Source organism: Choloepus didactylus, chromosome X, assembly GCF_015220235.1.
Source record: "Choloepus didactylus isolate mChoDid1 chromosome X, mChoDid1.pri, whole genome shotgun sequence".
NCBI classification, from domain to species: Eukaryota; Metazoa; Chordata; class Mammalia; order Pilosa; family Megalonychidae; genus Choloepus; species Choloepus didactylus.
Genome location: NC_051334.1, coordinates 125,219,681 through 125,244,529, shown reverse-complemented (window position 1 = coordinate 125,244,529; position 24,849 = coordinate 125,219,681). Strand labels below are relative to the sequence as shown.

At 35.9% G+C, this 24,849-nt stretch overlaps 1 protein-coding gene across 6 annotated transcripts in view; it reads left to right on the top strand.

Moving 5' to 3' along the window:
• MORC4 (MORC family CW-type zinc finger 4) overlaps positions 1–24,849 on the top strand; it is a 118,160-nt gene that overhangs the window by 8,057 nt on the left and 85,254 nt on the right. For 5 of the 6 annotated variants that reach the window (XM_037821620.1, XM_037821618.1, XM_037821619.1 and 2 more), the window contains 8 exons: positions 5,874–6,006; positions 11,157–11,374; positions 12,103–12,250; positions 14,487–14,619; positions 14,942–15,070; positions 18,343–18,462; positions 19,882–19,982; positions 24,344–24,442. In XM_037821620.1, the coding sequence (XP_037677548.1) occupies positions 5,874–6,006; positions 11,157–11,374; positions 12,103–12,250; positions 14,487–14,619; positions 14,942–15,070; positions 18,343–18,462; positions 19,882–19,982; positions 24,344–24,442 (1,081 nt within the window). The remainder of the gene's footprint in view (positions 1–5,873; positions 6,007–11,156; positions 11,375–12,102; positions 12,251–14,486; positions 14,620–14,941; positions 15,071–18,342; positions 18,463–19,881; positions 19,983–24,343; positions 24,443–24,849) is intronic. The other variant, XM_037821622.1, reaches the window with a different exon arrangement.

Sequence of the window (24,849 nt, the reverse complement as noted above, 5' to 3'; positions counted from 1 at the left end):
AACCTAAACAATCTGATAAATGAATTAGATTTAACAGACATATACAGGACATTACATCCCAAATCACCAGGATACACATACTTTTCTAGTGCTCACGGAACTTTCTCCAGAATAGATCATATGCTGGGACATAAAACAAGCCCCAATAAATTTAAAAAGATTGAAATTATTCAAAGCACATTCTCTGACCACAATGGAATACAATTAGAAGTCAATAACCATCAGAGACTTAGAAAATTCACAAATACCTGGAGGTTAAACAACACACTCCTAAACAATCAGTGGGTTAAAGAAGAAATAGCAAGAGAAATTGCTAAATATATAGAGACGAATGAAAATGAGAACACAACATACCAAAACCTATGGGATGCAGCAAAAGCAGTGCTGAGGGGGAAATTTATAGCACTAAACGCATATATTAAAAAGGAAGAAAGAGCCAAAATCAAAGAACTAATGGATCAACTGAAGAAGCTAGAAAATGAACAGCAAACCAATCCTAAACCAAGTAGAAGAAAAGAAATAACAAGGATTAAAGCAGAAATAAATGACATAGAGAACAAAAAACAATAGAGAGGATAAATATCACCAAAAGTTGGTTCTTTGAGAAGATCAACAAGATTGACAAGCCCCTAGCTAGACTGACAAAATCAAAAAGAGAGAAGACCCATATAAACAAAATAATGAATGAAAAAGGTGACATAACTGCAGATCCTGAAGAAATTAAAAAAATTATAAGAGGATACTATGAACAACTGTATGGCAACAAACTGGATAATGTAGAGGAAATGGACAATTTCCTGGAAACATATGAACAACCTAGACTGACCAGAGAAGAAATAGAAGACCTCAACCAACCCATCACAAGCAAAGAGATCCAATCAGTCATCAAAAATCTTCCCACAAATAAATGCCCAGGGCCAGATGGCTTCACAGGGGAATTCTACCAAACTTTCCAGAAAGAACTGACACCAATCTTACTCAAACTCTTTCAAAACATTGAAGAAAATGGAACATTACCTAACTCATTTTATGAAGCTAACATCAATCTAATACCAAAACCAGGCAAAGATGCTACAAAAAAGGAAAACTACCGGCCAATCTCCCTAATGAATATAGATGCAAAAATCCTCAACAAAATACTTGCAAATCGAATCCAAAGACACATTAAAAATATCATACACCATGACCAAGTGGGGTTCATTCCAGGCATGCAAGGATGGTTCAACATAAGAAAATCAATCAATGTATTACAACACATTAACAAGTCAAAAGGGAAAAATCAATTGATCATCTCAATAGATGCTGAAAAAGCATTTGACAAAATCCAACATCCGTTTTTGATAAAAACACTTCAAAAGGTAGGAATTGAAGGAAACTTCCTCAACATGATAAAGAGCATATATGAAAAACCCACAGCCAGCATAGTACTCAATGGTGAGAGACTGAAAGCCTTCCCTCTAAGATCAGGAACAAGACAAGGATGCCCTCTGTCACCACTGTTATTCAACATTGTGCTGGAAGTGCTAGCCAGGGCAATCCGGCAAGACAAAGAAATAAAAGGCATCCAAATTGGAAAAGAAGAAGTAAAACTGTCATTGTTTGCAGATGATATGATCTTATATCTAGAAAACCCTGAGAAATCGACGATACAGCTACTAGAGCTAATAAACAAATTTAGCAAAGTAGCGGGATACAAGATTAATGCACATAAGTCAGTAATGTTTCTATATGCTAGAAATGAACAAACTGAAGAGACACTCAAGAAAAAGATACCATTTTCAATAGCAACTAAAAAAATCAAGTACCTAGGAATAAACTTAACCAAAGATGTAAAAGACCTATACAAAGAAAACTACATAACTCTACTAAAAGAAATAGAAGGGGACCTTAAAAGATGGAAAAATATTCCATGTTCATGGATAGGAAGACTAAATGTCATTAAGATGTCAATTCTACCCAAACTCATCTACAGATTCAATGCAATCCCAATCAAAATTCCAACAACCTACTTTGCAGACTTGGAAAAGCTAGTTATCAAAATTATTTGGAAAGGGAAGATGCCTCGAATTGCTAAAGACACTCTAAAAAAGAAAAACGAAGTGGGAGGACTTACACTCCCTGACTTTGAAGCTTATTATAAAGCCACAGTTGCCAAAACAGCATGGTACTGGCACAAAGATAGACATATAGATCAATGGAATCGAATTGAGAATTCGGAGATAGACCCTCAGATCTATGGCCGACTGATCTTTGATAAGGCCCCCAAAGTCACTGAACTGAGTCATAATGGTCTTTTCAACAAATGGGGCTGGGAGAGTTGGATATCCATATCCAAAAGATTGAAAGAGGACCCCTACCTCACCCCCTACACAAAAATTAACTCAAAATGGACCAAAGATCTCAATATAAAAGAAAGTACCATAAAACTCCTAGAAGATAATGTAGGAAAACATCTTCAAGACCTTGTATTAGGCGGCCACTTCCTAGACTTTACACCCAAAGCACAAGCAACAAAAGAGAAAATAGATAAATGGGAACTCCTCAAGCTTAGAAGTTTCTGCACCTCAAAGGAATTTCTCAAAAAGGTAAAGAGGCAGCCAACTCAATGGGAAAAAATTTTTGGAAACCATGTATCTGACAAAAGACTGATATCTTGCATATATAAAGAAATCCTACAACTCAATGACAATAGTACAGTCGGCCCAATTATAAAATGGGCAAAAGATATGAAAAGACAGTTCTCTGAAGAGGAAATACAAATGGCCAAGAAACACATGAAAAAATGTTCAGCTTCACTAGCTATTAGAGAGATGCAAATTAAGACCACAATGAGATACCATCTAACACCGGTTAGAATGGCTGCCATTAAACAAACAGGAAACTACAAATGCTGGAGGGGATGTGGAGAAATTGGAACTCTTATTCATTGTTGGTGGGACTGTATAATGGTTCAGCCACTCTGGAAGTCAGTCTGGCAGTTCCTTAGAAAACTAGATATAGAGTTACCATTCGATCCAGCGATTGCACTTCTCGGTATATACCCGGAAGGTCGGAAAGCAGTGACACGAACAGATATCTGCACGCCAATGTTCATAGCAGCATTATTCACAATTGCCAAGAGATGGAAACAACCCAAATGTCCTTCAACAGATGAGTGGATAAATAAAATGTGGTATATACACACGATGGAATACTACGCGGCAGTAAGAAGGAACGATCTCGTCAAACATATGACAACATGGATGAACCTTGAAGACATAATGCTGAGCGAAATAAGCCAGGCACAGAAAGAGAAATATTATATGCTACCACTAATGTGAACTTTGAAAAATGTAAAACAAATGGCTTATAATGTAGAATGTAGGGGAACTAGCAATAGAGAGCAATTAAGGAAGGGGGAACAATAATCCAAGAAGAACAGATAAGCCATTTAACGTTCTGGGGATGCCCAGAAATGACTATGGTCTGTTAATTTCTGATGGATATAGTAGGAGCAAGTTCACAGAAATGTTGCTATATTAGGTAACTTTCTTGGGGTAAAGTAGGAACATGTTGGAAGTTAAGCAGTTATCTTAGGTTAGTCGTCTTTTTCTTACTCCCATGTTATGGTCTCTTTGAAATGTTCTTTTATTGTATGTTTGTTTTCTTTTTAACTTTTTTTTTCATACAGTTGATTTAAAAAGAAGGGAAAGTTAAAAAAAAAAAAAAAGAAAAGAAAAACAAGGAAAAAAAAAAGATGTAGTGCCCCCTTGAGGAGCCTGTGGAGAATGCAGGGGTATTCGCCTGTCCCACCTCCATGGTTGCTAACATGACCACAGACATAGGGGACTGGTGGTTTGATGGGTTGGGCCCTCTACCACAGGTTTTACCCTTGGGAAGACGGTTGCTGCAAAGGAGAGGCTAGGCCTCCCTATGGTTGTGCCTAAGAGCCTCCTCCCGAATGCCTCTTTGTTGCTCAGATGTGGCCCTGTCTCTCTAGTTAAGCCAACTTGAAAGGTGAAATCACTGCCCTCCCCCTTACGTGGGATCAGACACCCAGGGGAGTGAATCTCCCTGGCAACGTGGAATACGACTCCCGGGGAGGAATGTAGACCCGGCATCGTGGGACGGAGAACATCTTCTTGACCAAAAGGGGGATGTGAAAGGAAATGAAATAAGCTTCAGTGGTAGAGAGATTCCAAAAGGAGCCGAGAGGTCACTCTGGTGGGCACTCTTACGCACACTTTAGACAACCCTTTTTAGGTTCTAAAGAATTGGGGTAGCTGGTGGTGGATACCTGAAACTATCAAACTACAACCCAGAACCCATGAATCTCGAAGACAGTTGTATAAAAATGTAGCTTATGAGGGGTGACAATGGGATTGGGAAAGCCATAAGGACCACACTCCACTTTGTCTAGTTTATGGACGGATGAGTAGAAAAATAGGGGAAGGAAACAGACAAAGGTACCCAGTGTTCTTTTTTACTTCAATTGTTCTTTTTCACTCTAATTATTATTCTTGTTATTTTTGTGTGTGTGCTAAGGAAGGTGTCAGGGATTGATTTAGGTGATGAATGTACAACTATGTAATGGTACTGTGAACAATCGAAAGTACGATTTGTTTTGTATGACTGCGTGGTATGTGAATATATCTCAGTAAAATGAAGATTAAAAAAAAAATTGATGTTTTGAATATATCTCTTGATTATAAAGGGATGTTCCCAACATAAATGTTACAATTAGAACAATGGTAGTGGGAGGAGTGTGCAACTAGGGCACCACCTGGTTTTCTCAGCCTAGCCATGAGGTATCAGTAAAGCAGTAAAGGATGCCAGGGACAGGGAATGGGGTGGAAAAGGAGATCACTGTCTTGATTAAAAAGCTAGCAGGGACAGGGTTACTTAAGGAACCTAACCAATAGACCGTACAGACTGCCGTCCCACTCAGGCCAGTGAACCCTAATAAGCCTTTTGAGCTACATGTGTCAGTAACTGACAGTTATGTAGACTAGAGCCTGTGACAAAAAGATGTGGCCACTAGACAGTGGCACCCCCTGGGGTTTGGGATATGGCACATATGTTAGAAGATGACTATATTTGATGTCCTTGGAGTCTTAAATAATTAACCCATTGTGAAGACCTAACTTGGGAGGAATCGTGAAACTTTCTGTATATTTTTCCTACTTTCTTTGCTTTCCATTTTATGAAGGGGATGGACAGCCTTGCCTTTAAGGCCATTACTGAGTACCTAAGCAGAATCATTCCTTTTTTCTAAGCATGCTTACTGTTTTCACTGGGATCTAGCAGGCAAAGAAATGTTTTTATTTTATCCTCCTACTCTTTCAGCACCTCTTAGGATATAAACAGGGATGGTGACAATATCTGTGTTCTCTAACAGAGGAGGTATAGTGTCTTGCAACTAGAAAATAAAATTATCACCAATAAACTGTAATGGGCATAATATGCAGCTATTTGTTGCGAAATTGCAGATTCAACTTTTCTCCAGAGCCACCCTTTACTATATGCGTACATGAGCAATAAAGTGGCTAAAATACAAGGAGTAAAAAGAAGAAAAAGGAGCAAAGATGCTTGGGGCATAGGAATAGTTACTTTTCCCACAGACTCTACAGTTTGAAGGGAGAAAGGCAGATTGATCAGTTCAGATCAGTCATTATATGAAATCTAAAAATTGACTTCATGACCCCATCTGCCATCATATGTATTTTTCCCTATAACCCAGTAAGCGCACTACCATTAATGCTCCCTGCTCACCTTCTGAGACATCTGTGTGAGAAGAATAAAGGACTGTTTCCATGTCTTGGGGTACTGAATTAGAGATTTTGATAGAATATTAGAAAAAGAGATCTAATATCACAGATTTCTACCTTTTGCAGATAATGCTGTAGATCCAGATGTATCTGCCAGGACGGTCTTTATAGATGTTGAGGAGGTCAAGAATAAATCTTGTTTGACTTTTACTGATGATGGATGTGGGATGACACCTCATAAGCTACATCGAATGCTCAGGTAAAAATGTCTTCATTCTCTTTCTGTTTTCTTGAGTTCATGACCTCTATTTAAGGTTTAATAATTTTATTTGATATTTCAGTTTTCCTTTATACATTCAACAAATATTTATTGAGTATCTATTATGCTCCAGGGCACTGGTTATGAAACACTCTTCCTGCCCTCACAGAACTTGAATTGCCTCACAGTCTATCTGGCAATTCAAACAGTTGATCAATAAGAATATAAAAAAGTAATCATAATAAAGTAATAAAAAGTAAATAAAAATAGAATAGTAAATAAGTGATCATAATAAAGAGTTGTTAAGTACAGTGATAGGAAAGTACAGGATACAATAGGATCAACCATCTGGGAGACCCAATCTGGTCAAGGTCAGGAAAATATTTCTAGATGAAGTGATATTCAAACTGATATCTAAGGGTGAGTAGAACTCAGCTAGGTTAAGGGGCAGAGGGTGTGGCACAGGGTTAGATTTCAGGCAGAGAGAACAGCAAGTATAAAGAACTGGAGGCCTTTACTGCCCTGAGACCTTCTCCAACTGATATTAACCCAAATTCACTCTTAAATCAGACATATTGGTTTTGGAACAATTTGTGGATTAGAACCATGAAGATCAGTGCCTGGGTATAATCAAGCCCAATGAAAGATAAGTAGAAAGCGTTCACATGCATAATCTTTGAAAGTTTTGCAGGAGAATTTCAAAATTAAGAAATTTCTCTTTTCTGTATGCTGTAGCTAGTAATAAATTTCTAGTGCCACCCCACAATTTATTTAATTACTCTAAAGGGAGTATTTAAACATTGAGAATGTTTGTACGTTACTATCTTCTCATATCACTCAATGAAAGATGAAGGTTTCCTCAACTCCCTCCTTCTCTCTTCCTTTTTAGCAGATGAGGTTGATTACTCTCCATGTGGCTTCCTGAACTGGAGTTCCTGAAGCACACATAACAATGGAGGGGCACTGTGGAGGAGGGAAAGGACTCAGAACTAAAGAAATAGAAAAAATTCATTTGGTTGTGGTTCTCTTTGAAGGTATTCTAAATGTATAGCTCTGTTTTTAGAGAAATCCCTTTGATCCACCAAAGAATCAAAAATGAAATTTGGGCAAAGTAAATGACTATATTCTACCTCTGGTATGTGTCTCAGACCTTCATAATTAGAACATTTGAGGAAAGAAGTAGATAAGAATATGGCCCATATATTAGTAAAGGTATGGAGTTGGCCCTTTCCTTTAATTTACAGTGTCAATTTTATCTTCTAAAGTTAATATTATATATTAAGAAAAATACTATTTTAGATGGTATGGAACCAAAATACTTGTATGTCCAATTCTGTATGTACTAGTTTTTTTTTCCCCTGACATTGCATATCTTTTTAATAACCCCTTCCTACCATACCTTATCCCAGTGATATGGGTGTCAAAACAGTGGGTCCAGCAAATCTGATTGCCTTCCATTTTATCTGTGAAACTCCTGTAAAAGTTAGTGGTTGTAGTTATAAGGCAAGAAGGAGAAGAATGTTTCAAAATAGTTGCCGCAATGTTTATTGCAGATTCATGCACTTATTTATTCAACAAATGTTTACTGAACACCTATGTGCAAGGCACCATGCTAGGCACTAGAGATACAGTGGTAAACTAGACAGGCATGACCCTTGCCCTCAAGAGCCTGACAGTTTAGTGAGAAAGAGAAGGATTCAATAGTAACACAACTACATAAGCTATTCTACCCACTGGTGAGTGGTATGAAGGAAAACTACAGTTTCTATGACAGCAAATAACAGGGATCTAACCTAATCTGGGGAATAGTGAAAGGCTACCCTGAAGAAATGACATTTGAGTTGAAATATAAAGGATGAGTATCATCATTCAAATTTTTGTTCCCTCCTGAAGAAACAAGACACAGAAAAATAGGCAGAAACTTCTTTAGTTGTAACATTTTTTCCTTGTCATGCCAAATGTTTCCCACTAATTGGAACTGGACAATTGTGCCTTATGTTCCAGAATTACTTGTAGAGAGTTGTTTTAATGAGTCCTTAACATAGTATATATACTGGATTCTATTTATAATCATATCCTAAAACAAAATTGAATCAACTGGAAGATCTCATTTACTTTAAAAAATCTTTAGTCCAATCCTAACTTCTAGCCGAAGGTTCCACTCACCACAATTTCTTTTTAAATAATTGAACTTCAGAGGTAGTTTTGAAAATTATTAAGTATATTAATTTTTTGTTTTCACATTACTTTTGTATTGGGAAAAAAAAAAGAGGTAATTAAATAAAATTTTGAGCTTACAGAAATTCTGTTTGACCTGTAACATTTGTTGTTTTCCTATCCACATTTTCCAGTTCTTTACACTTTCAGGCGAATAAAATAGTTATGTAACTGCAGCACAGTTTCTTCTGCAAATACAGAATCCCATGAAAAACAAATTAAAAAGGAAAAGCCTATCATTAAATTCCCATAAGGTCCGTATTATTCTCTTTAGCTTCTGGGGATAGTATATGAACCCACTACTCTGCTTATAGAGCTGCCTTTTTCAGCAAGGTGAAAAACCTCTTTCAAAAGCCAAGTATTAAAACCAGCCACAGATCCACAGATTGAAGGTATTTGCCACCTCTGCTCAGAAGTGCATTTACTAGTAGGTCTATTCTTCAAAACAACAGCAATCTTACATTCTTTTGTGTTACATATTGCATCACCAATATATCTGGGAAACACAGTGCCTGCCCTTATATGTCTGCGGATTTTGCTAATATGTTTCATTGGTCAGCATCCAAATTTAAACTTACCTCTCTAGATTCTAGATTCTTGACATTTTACGGTACTTGGGAGAAGCTGCTGTGTTCCTGGATTCCACTCAAGGAGCTGGTATCCAAGCCCCATTGGTGTGTAAACAATGTCTCTTACATGAGAGGATAGAACAGGACTGGCTTAGCTAAGAACCTGCCTAAGTCAAGAAATCTCTGTAGAAAATTATTGAGCTAAACCAAACTATATAAAATTGATTCCTAAAACTCGATTATTATGTATTGGAAGAACTTTCATATTAGGTAGTTATTTGGTTGGTATCTAGCATCTGTTCTGCACATTTTCGGTTAAATAGAATGCCTAGCATGGGAACATAAGTGGAATAAAAGAACATATGGGAAGAGTTAAGTGGAACATTGCAAAAAAAAAAAAAAAAAAATCCAAAGCTTCCAGTTCCTCTCTTCTCATTTTTCTGGTCCCTTTCCATTTTGGTTGTGGCCTTGCCCTACTATTTATCTTCTGAACCTTATATAGTCATTTGGTCTGCCAAAACTAAGTAACACAAAGACAGTTTATACTTACAAAGGGAAAAAGAGATGATAGATGGCGGAAGAGGCAGCGATGGCTAGGAGATTAAGAGAGTAATTCAGTCTCTCTATTTTCTCCAGTTTTCCTTTTAATTAATTGAAGCTTTTGTGGTATTAGAGAAGTAGTATTATCAATCCAAATAATCATATGCATTCATTTCATACAGTGGGTAAGATTACTATTTATGAAGAGCCCTGAATTTTACATATTGAAGTAAGGGTAGGGGATAGCACATGACAGTTCTCAGAGTGACTTCTGGAATTAGTTTAAAATTATAATTTGAATACTACTTTATAATTTATAATATATTCTGCATACAGTATATAATTTAATCCCTAAAACCACCCCGTTTTTTCTAGCCAATTCTTCCACAAAAGGAATAGGAGTGCCTGAGTCTTATCAACTTCTCTAAGTCTATTTCCTGGAATACCAAGTCCCACAGACAGCAGAAACTCAGTGCTCTCTTAGTTTTTCAAAGGAAGCATTGCCCTAGAAATTACCTTTCTGTGTTGTCAGATTTATTGTAGGATACAAAATGCACCTGTACGGTGTCTACTCTAGATGGACATAATGGTATTATTGTATAACACTTTGAAATAGAAAGTTAGAAGGTGGCCCTCTTTCTTAGGGAGTAAATACAAAATCACAGTTTTCACGAAGTGGAAATCAGGTGCCTCGGTCTCCCTTGCCCAGAAGAGTAAAAGACAAGGGCAAGATGCTCAGCCATGGCATATAGAGTGTCTATTTTATTGAGATGGGAGAAACTGTAAATATATGAAATCCTTCCTTAGACTGTAAACCATAAGGATAGGAATCATGTATTTTTTTATTAACAGTTGTGTGTCCAGTGCTTAGCACATGCATGGCACATAGTAGGCACTCAACAAATTTTTATTGAATAAAACATTGTAAAATTAGTAAATATGGGGAGAAACAGACCTTATAATTAGATTTACTTGCAACAAGGGAAGATACAGAAGGAAATAATTATTATTCTCTAGATTTCATATCTTTAATTTCTTTGGTTCTATTATTTTGATGTGTGTTTGAATGAAGAATATAAGAAATGGAAAGGCTCTGCTTCCCAGGTTAAGCTCTCAGATTAAGGGGCTACAGAAACTTATTGAGGTGACTCAGTCAAAGGCTCTTAATAGAACGAGAGAGACTATGTTGCAGCTGTTTGCTGATATTCAGAGGCAGAACTACCTATTTTTATCCCTTGGCCACATTCTGTTCCTGCAGATGGAGCAGAGGATAAGAATTGGAAGGGTTATCCTTTGGGTGTAGAGTTGAAATTGTCAAGAAACATGACCTCTGACTTTCAGATTTCTAGAGGGTGATATTACCAGATTAGGAGAATCTTAACCTAGTACCTCTGACTGGTGCCATTATCTGGTACTTTTGTAACGCTCTCTAGGGTGTGCGCTGAGATAACTACCCTTTTCATCTTGCTCTTACTTTATTTCTAGCAATCAGAGCCATTTTATCTAGACAAGAAACAGCTGCTCATGGCCTTCTCCAACTATCCCTGTTAGTTAGTGTTAAGGGGTCTTTCTGTACATTTATAAAATGTGACTATAAGAGTACTGGAACTGTTTATGTATACACAGACCACAGAAGAAAATCAGTCCCATTGTACTATAATAATTTTCCTATGTTCTTAACTCAGTAGCTTTGCCCAGAAATACCAAAAGGAAAAATGACGGGCTTTTACAAGTGTTTTTCATTTGTGAGCCAAATATTCTGCCTGTCACCTATCTTAGGATGCTTTTCACCTTTCTGATTTCTTTTTTCTTGTGTAATTACAGCTTTGGCTTTACAGATAAAGTAATAAAGAAGAGCCAGTGTCCCATCGGGGTCTTTGGTAATGGTTTCAAGTCAGGCTCCATGCGGCTAGGAAAAGATGCTCTTGTCTTCACCAAGAATGGGGGTACCCTCACTGTTGGACTCCTATCACAGACCTATCTGGAATGTGTCCAGGCCCAGGCAGTTATTGTACCAATTGTTCCATTCAACCAGCAAAACAATATCCTTTCTGGAATGGAGAATGTTGGTTAAAAATTAGTCTAAATCTGTCTATTTTGACTGGAACCTCTTTCTTCAGGACAAATCTGGCTATCAAAAGTTTTCATATTTAAAGAGGTATTCAAATGCCTTAATTTAACTAGAATTTCCCTCTATTAAATATTTTAAAAATAAGTGGACCATTGACAGAGGCTTATAAGTGTTTTTGCTCTATTGAAATTTTCATTGTTATGGAATTTGATCTATATAATGTATCTTCTTATCCTGTCCTCCCCTGCACCATTGTAAAGTTCTCAGGGCCCTCTCTTTTTTATTCTTAAGGGTAACTACATGTTTACTCCTAGAAACATACTATTCATCACCTTATCTAATAGCAGAATAGCTCATTTCTCTATACTTGGACAAACTATATTTTCTTATAATATAGCAGTAAGGTTTGGATTCATTGTTTCTGAAGAGTCTAAAAATTCAGCCTTTGATCTATTTCTCAAATAAAGGACTGTCTTTGTTTTTACATTGTATCTTTGAAGCTATGTTCTGCAAGGATTACTGATTTTGAATTTGTCTCTACACCTTTCCCCATTTTTCTCTTTTCCTTTCTTCTATAGCAGTAATCCCCATGCTTGATGTCCATATTTTTCTCTAAACATGCAACTCAAAAGGCAGATCTTCCTTCCTGATAGCATCCTCTTAAGATACTAATTTTTCTTTGACTGTATTTGCTTCTACAAAAAATGATCATTACTGAGGATTCCTTGCCCAGCCTAGAAGCCATCTTGAACTATTCAATTTTCAACAGTGAAAATGACCTGCTGTCCCAGTTTGATGCCATCCCAGGCAAAAAAGGCACTCGTATTCTCATTTGGAACATCCGCAGGTATAGTATTCCAAGGGTGGTGGATTCTAATAAGCAAAGCTAGTATGAAGAAGCACATTTAAATAAATCTCTCTAGAGAAGCAGAGTAGATGGATTTTGATAGGTATTTGTATCTCATTGCATATTTCTCATTAACTTTCTCTTAGTACCACATCTCTGTTTGAGATAGTGGTTCTTGTTGGTAAAGTGTGGAGCTTGATAAAGGGGAAACATGCCTATCTTATGGCTATCACCACAAATAATCAGGACAGTTCAACATTATTCTAAGCTCCTTGGAATCCTTTGTGAATATCTATTTCATATTCATTGGCATTGTTTTCAGGTAGATAAATGATATTTTATCTATTTTACAATGAAAATGAAGTATAAGAAAGAGAAATTGGGGTAATAAAGCATGCCAGGATCTTTAAAAAATAGGGATGTCTGTATTAGTGCTTTCAGAGTACCTGAAACTACAAAAAGGAGATAACTTCAAACTGATGAGACTGGCTTGTGGTCATATATTTAGAGCTAAAAAAAAATCTAGAAATACTCTAGGGTGGATCACTTGTTTGAAGTTATCATGTCAAATGGAATATATTTAAGAGTGACCGCTAAAACCTAAAAACCTTTAAAATAAAATGGAGGTGTTATTGGTATGTTTAATAGAACAGAGTATCAGATATATTCAGTCTTACTTTTCTCCTTTATCAGATATTTAGTCCCTTTTCTTAGCTGGGTAAAACATATAAAAACCCTGCTGGTTTTTATAGAGAGTACTTTCATTTAAAAAGAAAACTGTAATGAGGCCTTAACCAGTGGCAATTCAGATCTTCCTCTTTCCTACTGTGAAAACCTCAGGTAATATAATTTTATTATAAAGGATCATTTTTTCTGAGGTATTTCCAGTGATATACACACATTGAACAAACTTCTTTTTGGTACATTTTTTCTCAGTTTTGTGGTACTAGGTGTTGTGTGAATAAAGGATCCCATGGTCAAATATATGTTTGGGAAAAGATGGCTTAAACAAAGCTTCCCGTGTTGCTTTACTACAGGACTTCTCAGAGTCTTTAATATATTAAACTTCATTGAGAATATTTAATATATTGATTGCATTGAGAATATTTAGCAGAACAGTATAGTGTACAGTATTCCCCAATTTTCATAAATGTTTCTCTGTACCTCTTTTTCTTAGATGGCAAGCAGACAGGAAACCTCCTTGGGGTATGTGTGTTAGAGTGGTGTGGCATCGTGAGAATCAGGGTTATCCTGGAAAATCCAGAATATACTATTACAGTGACATGGACTTTTCCAGGGTACACACGGTGGTGGTTCTGGCACAGCCCTGAAAAAGGTGCTAAATATTCAGGAGCTTATGGATCCCTGAAGTATGAGGGAGGTATCACTAGAGCTTAAGGTGGCCCTGAGGATTGGGAATTGTTTCTCATTCGTATTTAATCATAAAACCTTTATTTCTTATTTAAGAGCTTCTTGAGAGACTACTGTTCTATAGAACCAATTTTGGGAACTATTAATTTGATATATATGTTTTCTCTGTAACCTGTTATTTGCTTTGGGTTTTTCCAGGAATAAAGATGTCTTGTCTTTTTCCCTGGCAGTGGTTAGTGATGTAGCCCAGGGTCTTGGAAAGGACCAAAGCTAAGTGGCCCAAAAGGATTATGGGAAGAAAAAAGGTCTTTACAAGAGTAATATTAGTACTATTATATTTAAATGATAATTCCATAAACAGTATCCTAGAGGACTAGCAAATATATGCAGTTTCTGTAATAAGCAATAGGGTTAGATCTGGGGAAATCTCAATATCTCAGTTCTTTAAACTGTCACTAAAGTTAGTAGAAATAGGTTTTGATTCATATATTCATTCACTTGAGAAAAATAATATTGAGTGATTTATCCAGCAATACCCAGAAAATTGGGATCTATTTTAAGATCCTTCTTCAAGGATAGCTGACATCCATTTGATTTATCAGATTACAGACATTCCCACATTCCTTTTATTTTCCTTTCCTGTTAACTTGGTAGCACCACCTCTATGAAACAGTAAATTTGTTTAGACTGGAAATACCCTTAAATATTGTGTGATCCTCAAACTAAGTGGTTTGTAGTTCCTTTGCACTGACAGGGAAAGAAATAGATACCTGAGTTTTGGCTTATATTATCTCTTTTCTCTTGAGTACATTTTTGTCCTTTTGAGCCAGTTTTTGTTAGATTGTTACTTGTCTCTTTTACCCAGAAATAAAGATGGAAAGGCTGAATTGGACTTTGATACAGATCAGTATGACATCCTGGTATCAGACTTTGGCACTGAAGAAAAGGAGACTGGTGATGTTACTACTGAGCTGCCAGAAACAGAGTATTCTTTACGGGTAAGAGTGGTTTCTTTTTAACAGTGAGAGGTAAGATTTCCTGTAACATGAAAATATTATAGAAGAAATTTCATTTTAGTTATATAAACCTGACAACTTTTTAGCCCTGTACTAGATAGAATTCCTCTTCACTTTTACCACTGGAACAGTTTAGCTAATATAGTCAGTAGCATTTTAGTGTGGTGGTTGACATAGTATAACAAGGTATAGAAACTGAGCCAAATCTTTGCCCAGAATAGACCTCAGTTGCTAGCAGTGTATTATGGGGATGTTAGTAGAATTGGCAATATTGTGTAATAACTTTCTCTTCACTGTTCCATAGGCATTTTGTGGTATTTTATATATGAAGCCACGCATGAAAATTTTTCTACGTCAAAAGAAGGTGACTACCCAGATGATTGCCAAGAGTCTGGCCAATGTAGGATATGATATCTATAAACCTACCTTCACAGTATCCTTACCAGTTATATGACATTGACCTCTTCGTATCATGATTAGATTTCCAGGTTGCCACAGTAAAAAACCTTTCCTTTTCCAATTCAAAAATATTGTAGTACAAATCCTGTTACAGTGTGCTCAAAGGAGGTATTTATTAAATGCCAGTCTATGCACCAATTGTATCAGAAATCACCTGGATAATTTTAAATAATAGATTCCTGAGATTTCAGAGACTCTGGTTCTGATTTTGAAATCTTCATTTTCTATTAGAAATCTTTATTTTTAAAAAGAAAGCCCCTCAGCTAATGATAATGTATATCCAGCTTTGAGAATCTCTGCTAAAAGGAATAATCTATATTGTTTGGTTTATGCTGGAATTTTCTTATATATTACATTGATTGAAATAAGTAAAATGCTGACTAGAACTTGTGAATCTTTTGCTTATAGTGAGATTTTTGTTGTAACAGATCCAGACATGTATTGATAAAAGTTAAGAGAGTGGAAATTAAAGGTTGGTTTTCAAGGTTGAGACAAATCTTCAACAGGTTTGACATGAATTTCCTGATACATCTCATGATGACAGTCACTTGGAAGAGCAGTTACTTTTTTCATTTCTATATTGATTGTATTGGGAATGGATTTCAGACACTAGAAACAATATTGAGGTAAACAATGGAATTAGGTGGGAACATCTTTGTCTATGGCTTTTGGGGCAAAAAAGAAAATCTTTCAAAGGCTGAAAACTCATAAGCTGTTATGAAGAATTGCTCATATAATTTATTTTCTAGTAACAAAGCACAGCTGTTTGCCCAGGAAACATGTTCAAACTGTATTTGTTTTATCATGAGTATTATGTAGCTTGCTTTGCCAGTTATTCCCTGACTAAAAATTAGAAATTCTCATTCCCCTTTTTAAAAGTCATGTGGTTGTTACTCACAAACAGATAAATTTTCTCCTTTTTGAGAACATTTACTGTGGTGGATTGAATTGTGTACTCGAGTTTGGACATGTTCTTAGTCTTGATTCACATTCTGGCGGGTGTGGACCCATTGTAAATAAGATCTCTTTAAGATGTTACTTCAGTAAAGGTGTGACCCAACTAAATCAGGTTGGGATTTAATCCAGATTCCTGGAGTCCTTAATAAACAGAGTGCAAGTCAGACAGAGAGAGAAGCCACGGGGAGCAACCAGAGCTGGAAGTGGAAGTCAGCAGAACCTGGAGAAGGGAGAAGACATGGCCATGTGCATTGCCATGTGACTGAAAAGCCAAGGACCAAGGATTGCCGGCAGACAGTCCCAGAAACACTGCAGTCTTCTGGTAGAAAGCATTGCCTTGCTGATGCCTCTCTTTTGGACTTCTCCTGTCCTCAAAACCGTGAGCCAATAAATTCCCATTGTTTAAGCCAACCCATTGTATGATATTTTTTTTTAGCAGCTGGGAAACTAAAACATATACCTTGTCTACTAGGAAACTTTTCGAAGCTCTAAACAAACCCAACTTAACAAAGCCAGAGCTAGCATTGTTAGAGTCTACAGGTAAATTAGTTATTATATCACCATATGTAGGATAGAATCTTAGTGCTGTAGGTTTAACAGAGTTGGTCTAGAGGAGTGCTTTCCAACTACTGTTTAAGGATATATCTGTATTTCCCTAAGATATCACTAATATGTCACAACTTGTCCTTTGCTCCACATTTCTATCCCCAGTTTCTTTCTTTTGTGAATTTCTATCAGGGCAGCTCATATGCAGGCATTCTATATGTATTTCAGCTCTTCTCTGTCCCTCTTCCCATTAAACCAATTACCATCCAATATTAGAATTTAGCTTAAATGGATTCACTGTAGGCATAAGAAAATGAAACTCCTCGTAAAATTACCCTAAGGTCACTGAGGAAGGGAATCGCTGATGCAGACTTATTTATTCTTCAATTATAAAAGACTTCTTCTCTCCTCTTTATTCTTTTTCCCTATTCTAGTTTGGGGAACCTCCTACTCCACTGTACCCCACCCCATAATGTAGAATGGTAAAAGCGTACCACAGAAGACAAGTATTTGACAGTCTTTATCTTTAAAACATTAATTTTATGGTGTGAGATTTTGGCTTGTTTGTTTCAAGGAGTTTTGTCTTGTTTTGTTTTTCCGTTGGAGTAGGGTCTTATTTGAGGTTTGATTTGAGTTTCTGGAGCCCAGAACATTATATTTTCTGAGCCAAACATTACTGTGTTATGTACCCATTTGTATCATGTTTTTCTATCATAACTGACCCATTTGTTACATTGTTTTGATGCAAGTAACTTGTCATTTAGAGGGGACAATGGAGATCATTTTTTTTTCCATAGGCAACAAAAATAAATTTTCACTCAACTCATTTGGATATGAAGATTTCTTTGTATTTGTTCTAATGAAAATCCCAGTTTTTCTGTCTCCTTTTATCTTTCTCATTCTCTCACCTTTGTTTTCAAATCAAGTACAGATTATTAAAACTAGTCCTTATTCATGTTTGACTTATAATGTATTAGTTCTCTTAATTTCATCTATCCAAGCTTGTAAACTTCTTCCCATAAAATATATTGCTACAGGAATATCCATTGCACCTTACCATTAAAAGTGATTTTGTTCTTGGTGCTTTTGCTTTCATTGTGTTTTGTATCATTAGCATGACTTATCTTATTGCTTGTACTTGTATGGATTTGTGTTGTACCATTTACAACTCTTGTCAGAGTCTATTAGACCTAGCAAATTGAGCTCTTAGCAAGAGTTAAGCAATGTTTTGTAGTTATTTGTGAATTTTTAAATTATTGATGGTATTTTGGTATATATACTTAGTCTTTTATTTATATTTTTATACATTTTTAGATCATGCTTGTCTTCATATTCTGCACATTTCATAATGTTCCCCAAATTTTTTCAAGGACATAATTTTTAAAGCTGTGTAATAGACTATCATGTGGATATAATGACATTTTTTTAATCATTCTCTTATCAGGCACTCAAATTATTTTTTGCCACTATATATAACTTTAATTGATATATTTCTGTAACTCATAATCCTTTGTGGGCTTTCCTTATTGTTTCTATAGGATAAATTCCTAAAAAAGAGAATTAGTTGGTTAAATGTTAAGAGCATTTTTAAGGCTGTTGCTACAGATTTTTTAATTGCTCTCTAGAAAGGTTGTACCAATTTATATCCAATTGGTGTTTGATGTTTTTTGCTATAATACAACACAAAATTCTGCTGCTAAAGTCCCTGTTGTTTGTTTGCCTCCTTAATGATTTTCTTCTCAGAATAAGCAGGTGAGAATCACTTTTGGGTTCTCTTGCAAGAACAATAACCAGTTTGGAGTAATGATGTATCATAACAACCGACTCATAAAGTCCTTTGAGAAGGTGGGATGCCAGGTGAAGGTGAGTAGTTAATGTGTCTTTTGTTGTAGAGGACTGAAGGGAATAGAAAGAAAACTTAAAATTTGCAAAGGGCATAATCTCAATGACTTTTACTCCCATCTTATGGTGGTTGAATTATAACAGATGTACCACACTAAAACAAAAAAAAAATCTGATCCTGGAATTCTTTGTTACCAGTAAGTCAGCTTGTGTTGAAAAACTTTCTACCTCTCATTTTTCGTAGATGATAATCAACCCAGGAACTTTACTAACTGCATTTTCTAGGTAGCTATTAAGAGGTAGAATCAGATTACCAACAACATCATCATGTGTATCAGCTTTATTAGTTTTTAAGGTTGTAATAAGGCAAGGTGAGAAGTTCATAAAATTTGGGAGGCTGATGGCTAGGATTTGAGTCCTAGCTTTCCATTTATAAGCTGTGTAGTGTTGGACAAATCATTTAATTTCTTCAATTTATTTATCTGTAAAATGAAAAGAACAATAATAATTTCACCTGCTCTGCCTACCTCACAGCTTATGGGGTTGAGAGAGTTAAATGGGACAAATCATGTGGAAATACTTTTTAAACTGAAAATCACTATATAAATGTTACCTTCTTGTTTAATGTTTTAATGATAATTTAAAGTAGTAATTTACACAAGTATCCCATCCTTTCCTAGCTTACAGATAAGATTGCTAAGGCACAAAGAATGAGAAATTCCTTTATGTTATATAGTAGGACAGGCTTATGTAAGACTCAGGAGAGCTGGCATTCAGCTTATCTTGCTTTTCTTTGTTATGTTATCTTTACACAACTCATGTTTGTGTGCAAGTCTAATTATACCTTGACTTAGTTCCTTCCACTAAAGGATAAAAAACTGATTTTAAATCCTGTAACTTTCGAATCAACTTATAATTAAAAATCACTGCAAGTCTGACTCTCTTTAGGAGTTGATTGGTGGCCTAAATATATGAAAAAAATGTTTATTTTAATAGATGAGGTGTGATGATCATGTAGCATCCTTAATTTTTTTTTCTGATGAAGTTTGGTTTCAGTTCCCTAGAACAGTACGCTATGAACTTGATTTCTTAGTAGTGTAATTCTTTGTTCAAATGAAAATTTATGGCAATCCTGGAATATAAAACGGATAAAAGTGGAGGTAGGATGGGTGAAGTAGAGATGGCTATTAATCCCTGAAGAATCATAGGGATTCATGGATTATAGTTTGAAAATCTCTGCCCTAGAATTTGCCAGAGGTTCTAGTTCAAGGTGATGCTTACAGTCAGTCTACTGAAGTATATTCTAAGTGTTTCTCTAGATCTTGATGACCTTTCCTTGCCCATAGTAATTATGTAATCTATTATTGTTTGGAATCGAAAGGAAATGCCTTCAGGCAGTCAACAGTAATGTAAGTTTGAAATTAATATTTATCTTCTAAGCCAACTCATGGAGAAGGTGTGGGTGTAATTGGAGTCATTGAGTGCAATTTCCTAAAACCTGCCTACAACAAACAAGACTTTGAGTACACCAAGGAGTACCGGTGAGTCACTCTCAATCTGAGATGCTTCTGACAGTTTTTTCAAATTTGAATCTATTCTCTGAAATGTCTAAAACCACCTCTAAAAGTAGCCAGATAACTGATAATTCCTTCAAATCTATTTTCTAAGATTAAGAGATAAAATGATTTGATTTTTAAATTTTAAAAATTTTAAATGAAACATGGAGCCCAGTTGAGGTAAACCTTACCTTTAGAAATTATGGAAGGAAAGAATATAGGAGTCATTTGGTAAAATATTTCTGGTGAAGTGGGCCTTGGAATTGATCTTAATGAAAACAGATAAGTGGATCTGAATTATTCAGTATGTTAAAAACAAACAAACAAGCAGCAATTTGAAGTTTGTTCCAAAAATTTTCTTGAAGCCAGTGAGCAGATTTAGAGAAAAGTATTGGAGAGGTGGGAAAGACGTGTGCTTTCACGGAACCCTTTTTATTTAATATGGAAAACAAATGTAATAATCAGAAAAGAACTTGACATTGAGACTAAACCAGCAGGAATTTTTAGGAGACAAAGAAAGCAGTTGTTAATGCCAGGATAAAATAGTTTGTTTTAAAACTTTGAGGGAGGGATGAATCATTCATTCCTTCTTTCCTCAAGTATTATGAGATACCTCCTTTATGCCAGGTACTAGGAACATAAGGACGAAAAGATAAGAATCCTTGACACCTATGAACAAGTGGGATGAGATAACATGCAAATAAAAACTTAAATACCTATTCAGTAATTGCTTTATGAGGGATATATGCAAAGTGGAAAGAACCTGTAAATATGCCTAAGAGAGTCAAGGAAGGCTTTACAAAGATTATGTTTGAGCTTAAACTTGAAATTTGAAAGAAAAGTAGTAGTTTGCCAGGTGGACAAATAGGGGAAGAACATTCTAAGCAGAGGGAGGTATATGCAAGGATATGAAAGGGCAAGGTGTGTTCTAGGGATGTGGAGAAAGAAGGCACTAGGACATTTGGTGTCATTTTCCTTGAAGTCTCAATAGCAAATTTTTTCTTGGAGTTGGGGAAAAGTAATTTCCTAGATCTCTTTTCTCTTATTTTATGCACTACACTATAGTAAAGTTAGTTAAATTTTGTACCTTAATTTCTCTGGAACCGTAAGAGTTTTAGGCTTAGTGCTTGTCAAAGAGACAATTATTTAGATGGCAACCCCAAATAAATTTGGGTGGGGGGTAAAGGGTTCTTGGTCAGTGGGTATGGTAACTACCTGCCCTCAGTTTAAATAAAATGGCTTTTTAAATATGAGTCTGGCTCATAATTGGAAATCCTTGACCAGGACTCTTAAGAGTGAAGGTTTTGTAATGACATTGATTTGACAAGTCTCAGAGCCAAAGTCATTCGATGTCTGTTGAATGAAAGGAATAGTGAATTTCTGATAATTAACCAAATAGTTAAGATTTGTGAAATTCAAAGGTTAGATATTAAAAATTACTTAATATCTTTCTATATCATCTTTGCCACACACCCCCCATAAAAAAACCTACCTTTTAAATTTTAGAGGTATTAATCCCTTGGTTTGTGATGTCTAGTTTTGGTATGATGAATTTGAGGTCATTGCAGGGGATCCAAATAGAGATATCTCATAGACAGTAGTTTTATTCAGTTAAACATATAGAAATTCTGGCTTAAGTAGCTTATCAACTGCTACATATCTTTTTTTCAAAAAAAAACAACAACAAATCACATACTATTTTGCATATGGAGTCGTTCAAGGATAATGAATTTGCATAACTCTTGTCCCAATTCTGTCATCATTACCCTTTTTTGCTCAGTTTATTCTGTATAAAATGAAAATGTGTTCAATCAAACAAAAAGGAAATTTGAGAGGGGAATTAGAGAAAGTTAACCACTATCAAAATCTCATCCCAAGTGATACCAAAACCACAGATGATAAAAGAGATACCCGCCATCATACTTCTAGAATGTCTACAAGTAAAGCATCTGTAATACCACCTTTAGCAGTTGTGGAGATCATGTTTCAGCGGCACCTATCAGGGCTGAAACCCAAAACATTTTTAGAATCAATTTCAGATTAAGAAATGCAATCATGACATATTAACTGAGCATCCCACCGGTGTATAGCACAGTGGCTAGACTTTGTAGACTTTTTCAGGGAAATTCAAGACATGGTTGCTGCACTTAAGGAACTTACAGTCTATTTGGAATGACATATTGTCACATACAGGAAACAATATAAAGAACAATAACCTAAGTGGAGTGGTATAGAAGAAAATGCCCTGTTAAGAATAGACAGTAAAGGTTTTAGGTAGAGGGTGTGACTTGAGATGTGCCTAAAAGGATACAGGATTTAGAAAAGGAAGGGAAAGGAATTCCAGGATGGAATTGTAGCATGAGCTAAGTTAGTGATAGGAACTCAAAATGGTAAGCATATGGGGAGTGGGGATAAGGGTATGTAACTGGAGTGTGAAGGGAAATAAAATTAGACAGGTAGAGTAGGGCCATCCTAAAGGAGAGGTTGACAAAACTTTTCTGTAAAGGGTCAGATAGTAAACATTTTAGGCCTTGCAGACCACATGGTCTCTGCCACAACTACTCGATTCTGCTGAAGTGTGAAGGTAGTCACAGACAGTATATAAAAGAATGAGCATGGCTGTTACTAATAACAATTTTGTTTACAAAAACAGGCAGTGGGCTGGATTTGGCCTGCGAGCTGTAGTTTGTCCACCCTTCTCCTAGAGCCATAGCTCCCAAAACTATGTGCCAAGGTACACATAGTGAACTCAAAGGGGAACCATGGGATATTTTAAATTTTTGAGGGAAATATAGCATTTTTCAACCCCTGTATTAGTTTTCTATTGCTGTAATTTTAAAAATTACCACAAATTTAGTGGCTTAAAACAACACAAATTTATTATCATATAGTGCTATAGATTAGAAATCCAACATGGGAGTTTCACTGGGCTAAAAAATTAAGGTGTTGTCATGGCTGCATTCCTTTGTAGAGGCTCTAGGGGGAATCCATTTCCTTGCCTTTTCCAGCTTTTAGAGGTTGTCCTACCACTTGGTCCACAAAGATGTGAGAAGGAATGGGTTTCAAAAGACATGGGAACAGTATCTTGATTTAGGCAGTGGTTACATGACTCTATGCATTTGTCAAAACTGATAGACCTGTATACCAAAAAGGGTGAATTTTACTGCATGTAAATGTTACCTCCATAAATTTTAACTCAATACATCAGAACAGAGATTGATTTTCTTTATTTTTTTTGAAGAACAGAGATACAATTCACATACCATAAAAGTTACCATTTTAGAGTGTACAGTTCAGTGGTTTTTAGTACATTCACAAAGTTGTGCAACCATCACCGCTATCTAATTCCAGAATATTTTCATCACCCCGAAAAGAAACTCCATGTCCTTTATCAGTCACTGCACATTTTCCCCTTCTCTTAGCCCCTGGAAACCACTAATCTACTTTTTTAAAAAGTGTATGTTAAGTAGTTTTAAGAGGAAACAAGAAATAGTTATTTGTCTGTGACTTGAGGGAAGGATATAAACATTGAGATAGGAACATTGGTAGGTTGGAGGAAATTAAGGTTTTATAAGGGAGCTCAAACATGATGACTTTAATCTTCTCTGTGAAGTGAGAATATAATTTAATATGAGTAAGGTGGAGGTTAGAAAGACTACCTCTTAAGAAAAAAACAGGCCTGTACAAACCTTGAGGAATGGTCCCAGAAGGTGAAGAGATCAAAATAATACCAAATTTGTAATATTCCAGGTATATACAAGTCAAAATTAAGTTGTAATTGTGGGTTTTAGAATTAAATAGGAGTTGTTAATTAGAAAGTTGGCAGTTTTTAAACGTAAAATTCAGGCTTGACTTGTACACATTACATTTGTTGAACCTGGGTCTGACGTTTGTTTGGGAAGGGAGACAAAGGAGCGAGAGCAAGAGCCAGAACTAGGGTAGAGCTTCCAATAACTTCGAATCAACTTCCTATCAACTTTTTATTTGACTCTGTTCTAACCCTGCAACATGGTCCTCTGTCAAAGCCTTTAATGTCAACTTACCCTCCCCCCACTGCCATAATTCTACAAGCCCTGAAAATTTGTAGAACTCAATATTTTTTAGGACTTTTGACCATTTTACCTTCACACCCAAAGTGAATATTCAACATTGTGACTTTGTCATTTTGACATGCAGTTTGCAAAGGCAATAGATTCCTATCTTAGTTTATGAAAGTGTAGATGTTCAAAACTGGCTGAATATCCTAAATTGTTGACTTGTATTAAATGGGAGCTTCTCAAAGTTCCCACAATTGTTTGACAAGCACTGAACCTTGACATGATACTTCATCTTGCTTTTTCTTTCAGGTTGACAATAAATGCCCTTGCCCAAAAGCTCAATACTTACTGGAAGGAAAAGACATCTCAAGAGAGTTTTGAAAGCTCAGTCATAGTCAGGCCAGTACTGTGAGTAATAACTGTATAATATGAAAATATTAGGTATACTGTCCATGGGACAAATGGAAGGAACTAGGGTAAGAGGGTGCTTTACACATCAGAAAGTTTAACTCAAATGAGGAAATCACAGGTACTAATTGCATCATTCTCTAAGGCTCTATGTTCTGGTTTAACACTTGTGGGGTTCAAACCCTCAATATAATTAATTTAGTTCCGTCAGTTATCCTATATTCAGTGATATGGTGGAAGATAATGGCCATTTGAATCAGACACTCCTAGGTTGAAAAACTGTGTCTGCTTCTTTATGGCTTATGTAATTAAGTCACTTCACCTCTCTGAGGTGACATAAAATTCCTAGCAGAGTACCTAGCAAATAGTAGCTGTTCAGAAATATTAGCGAAGTTCTCTTCTCTGTA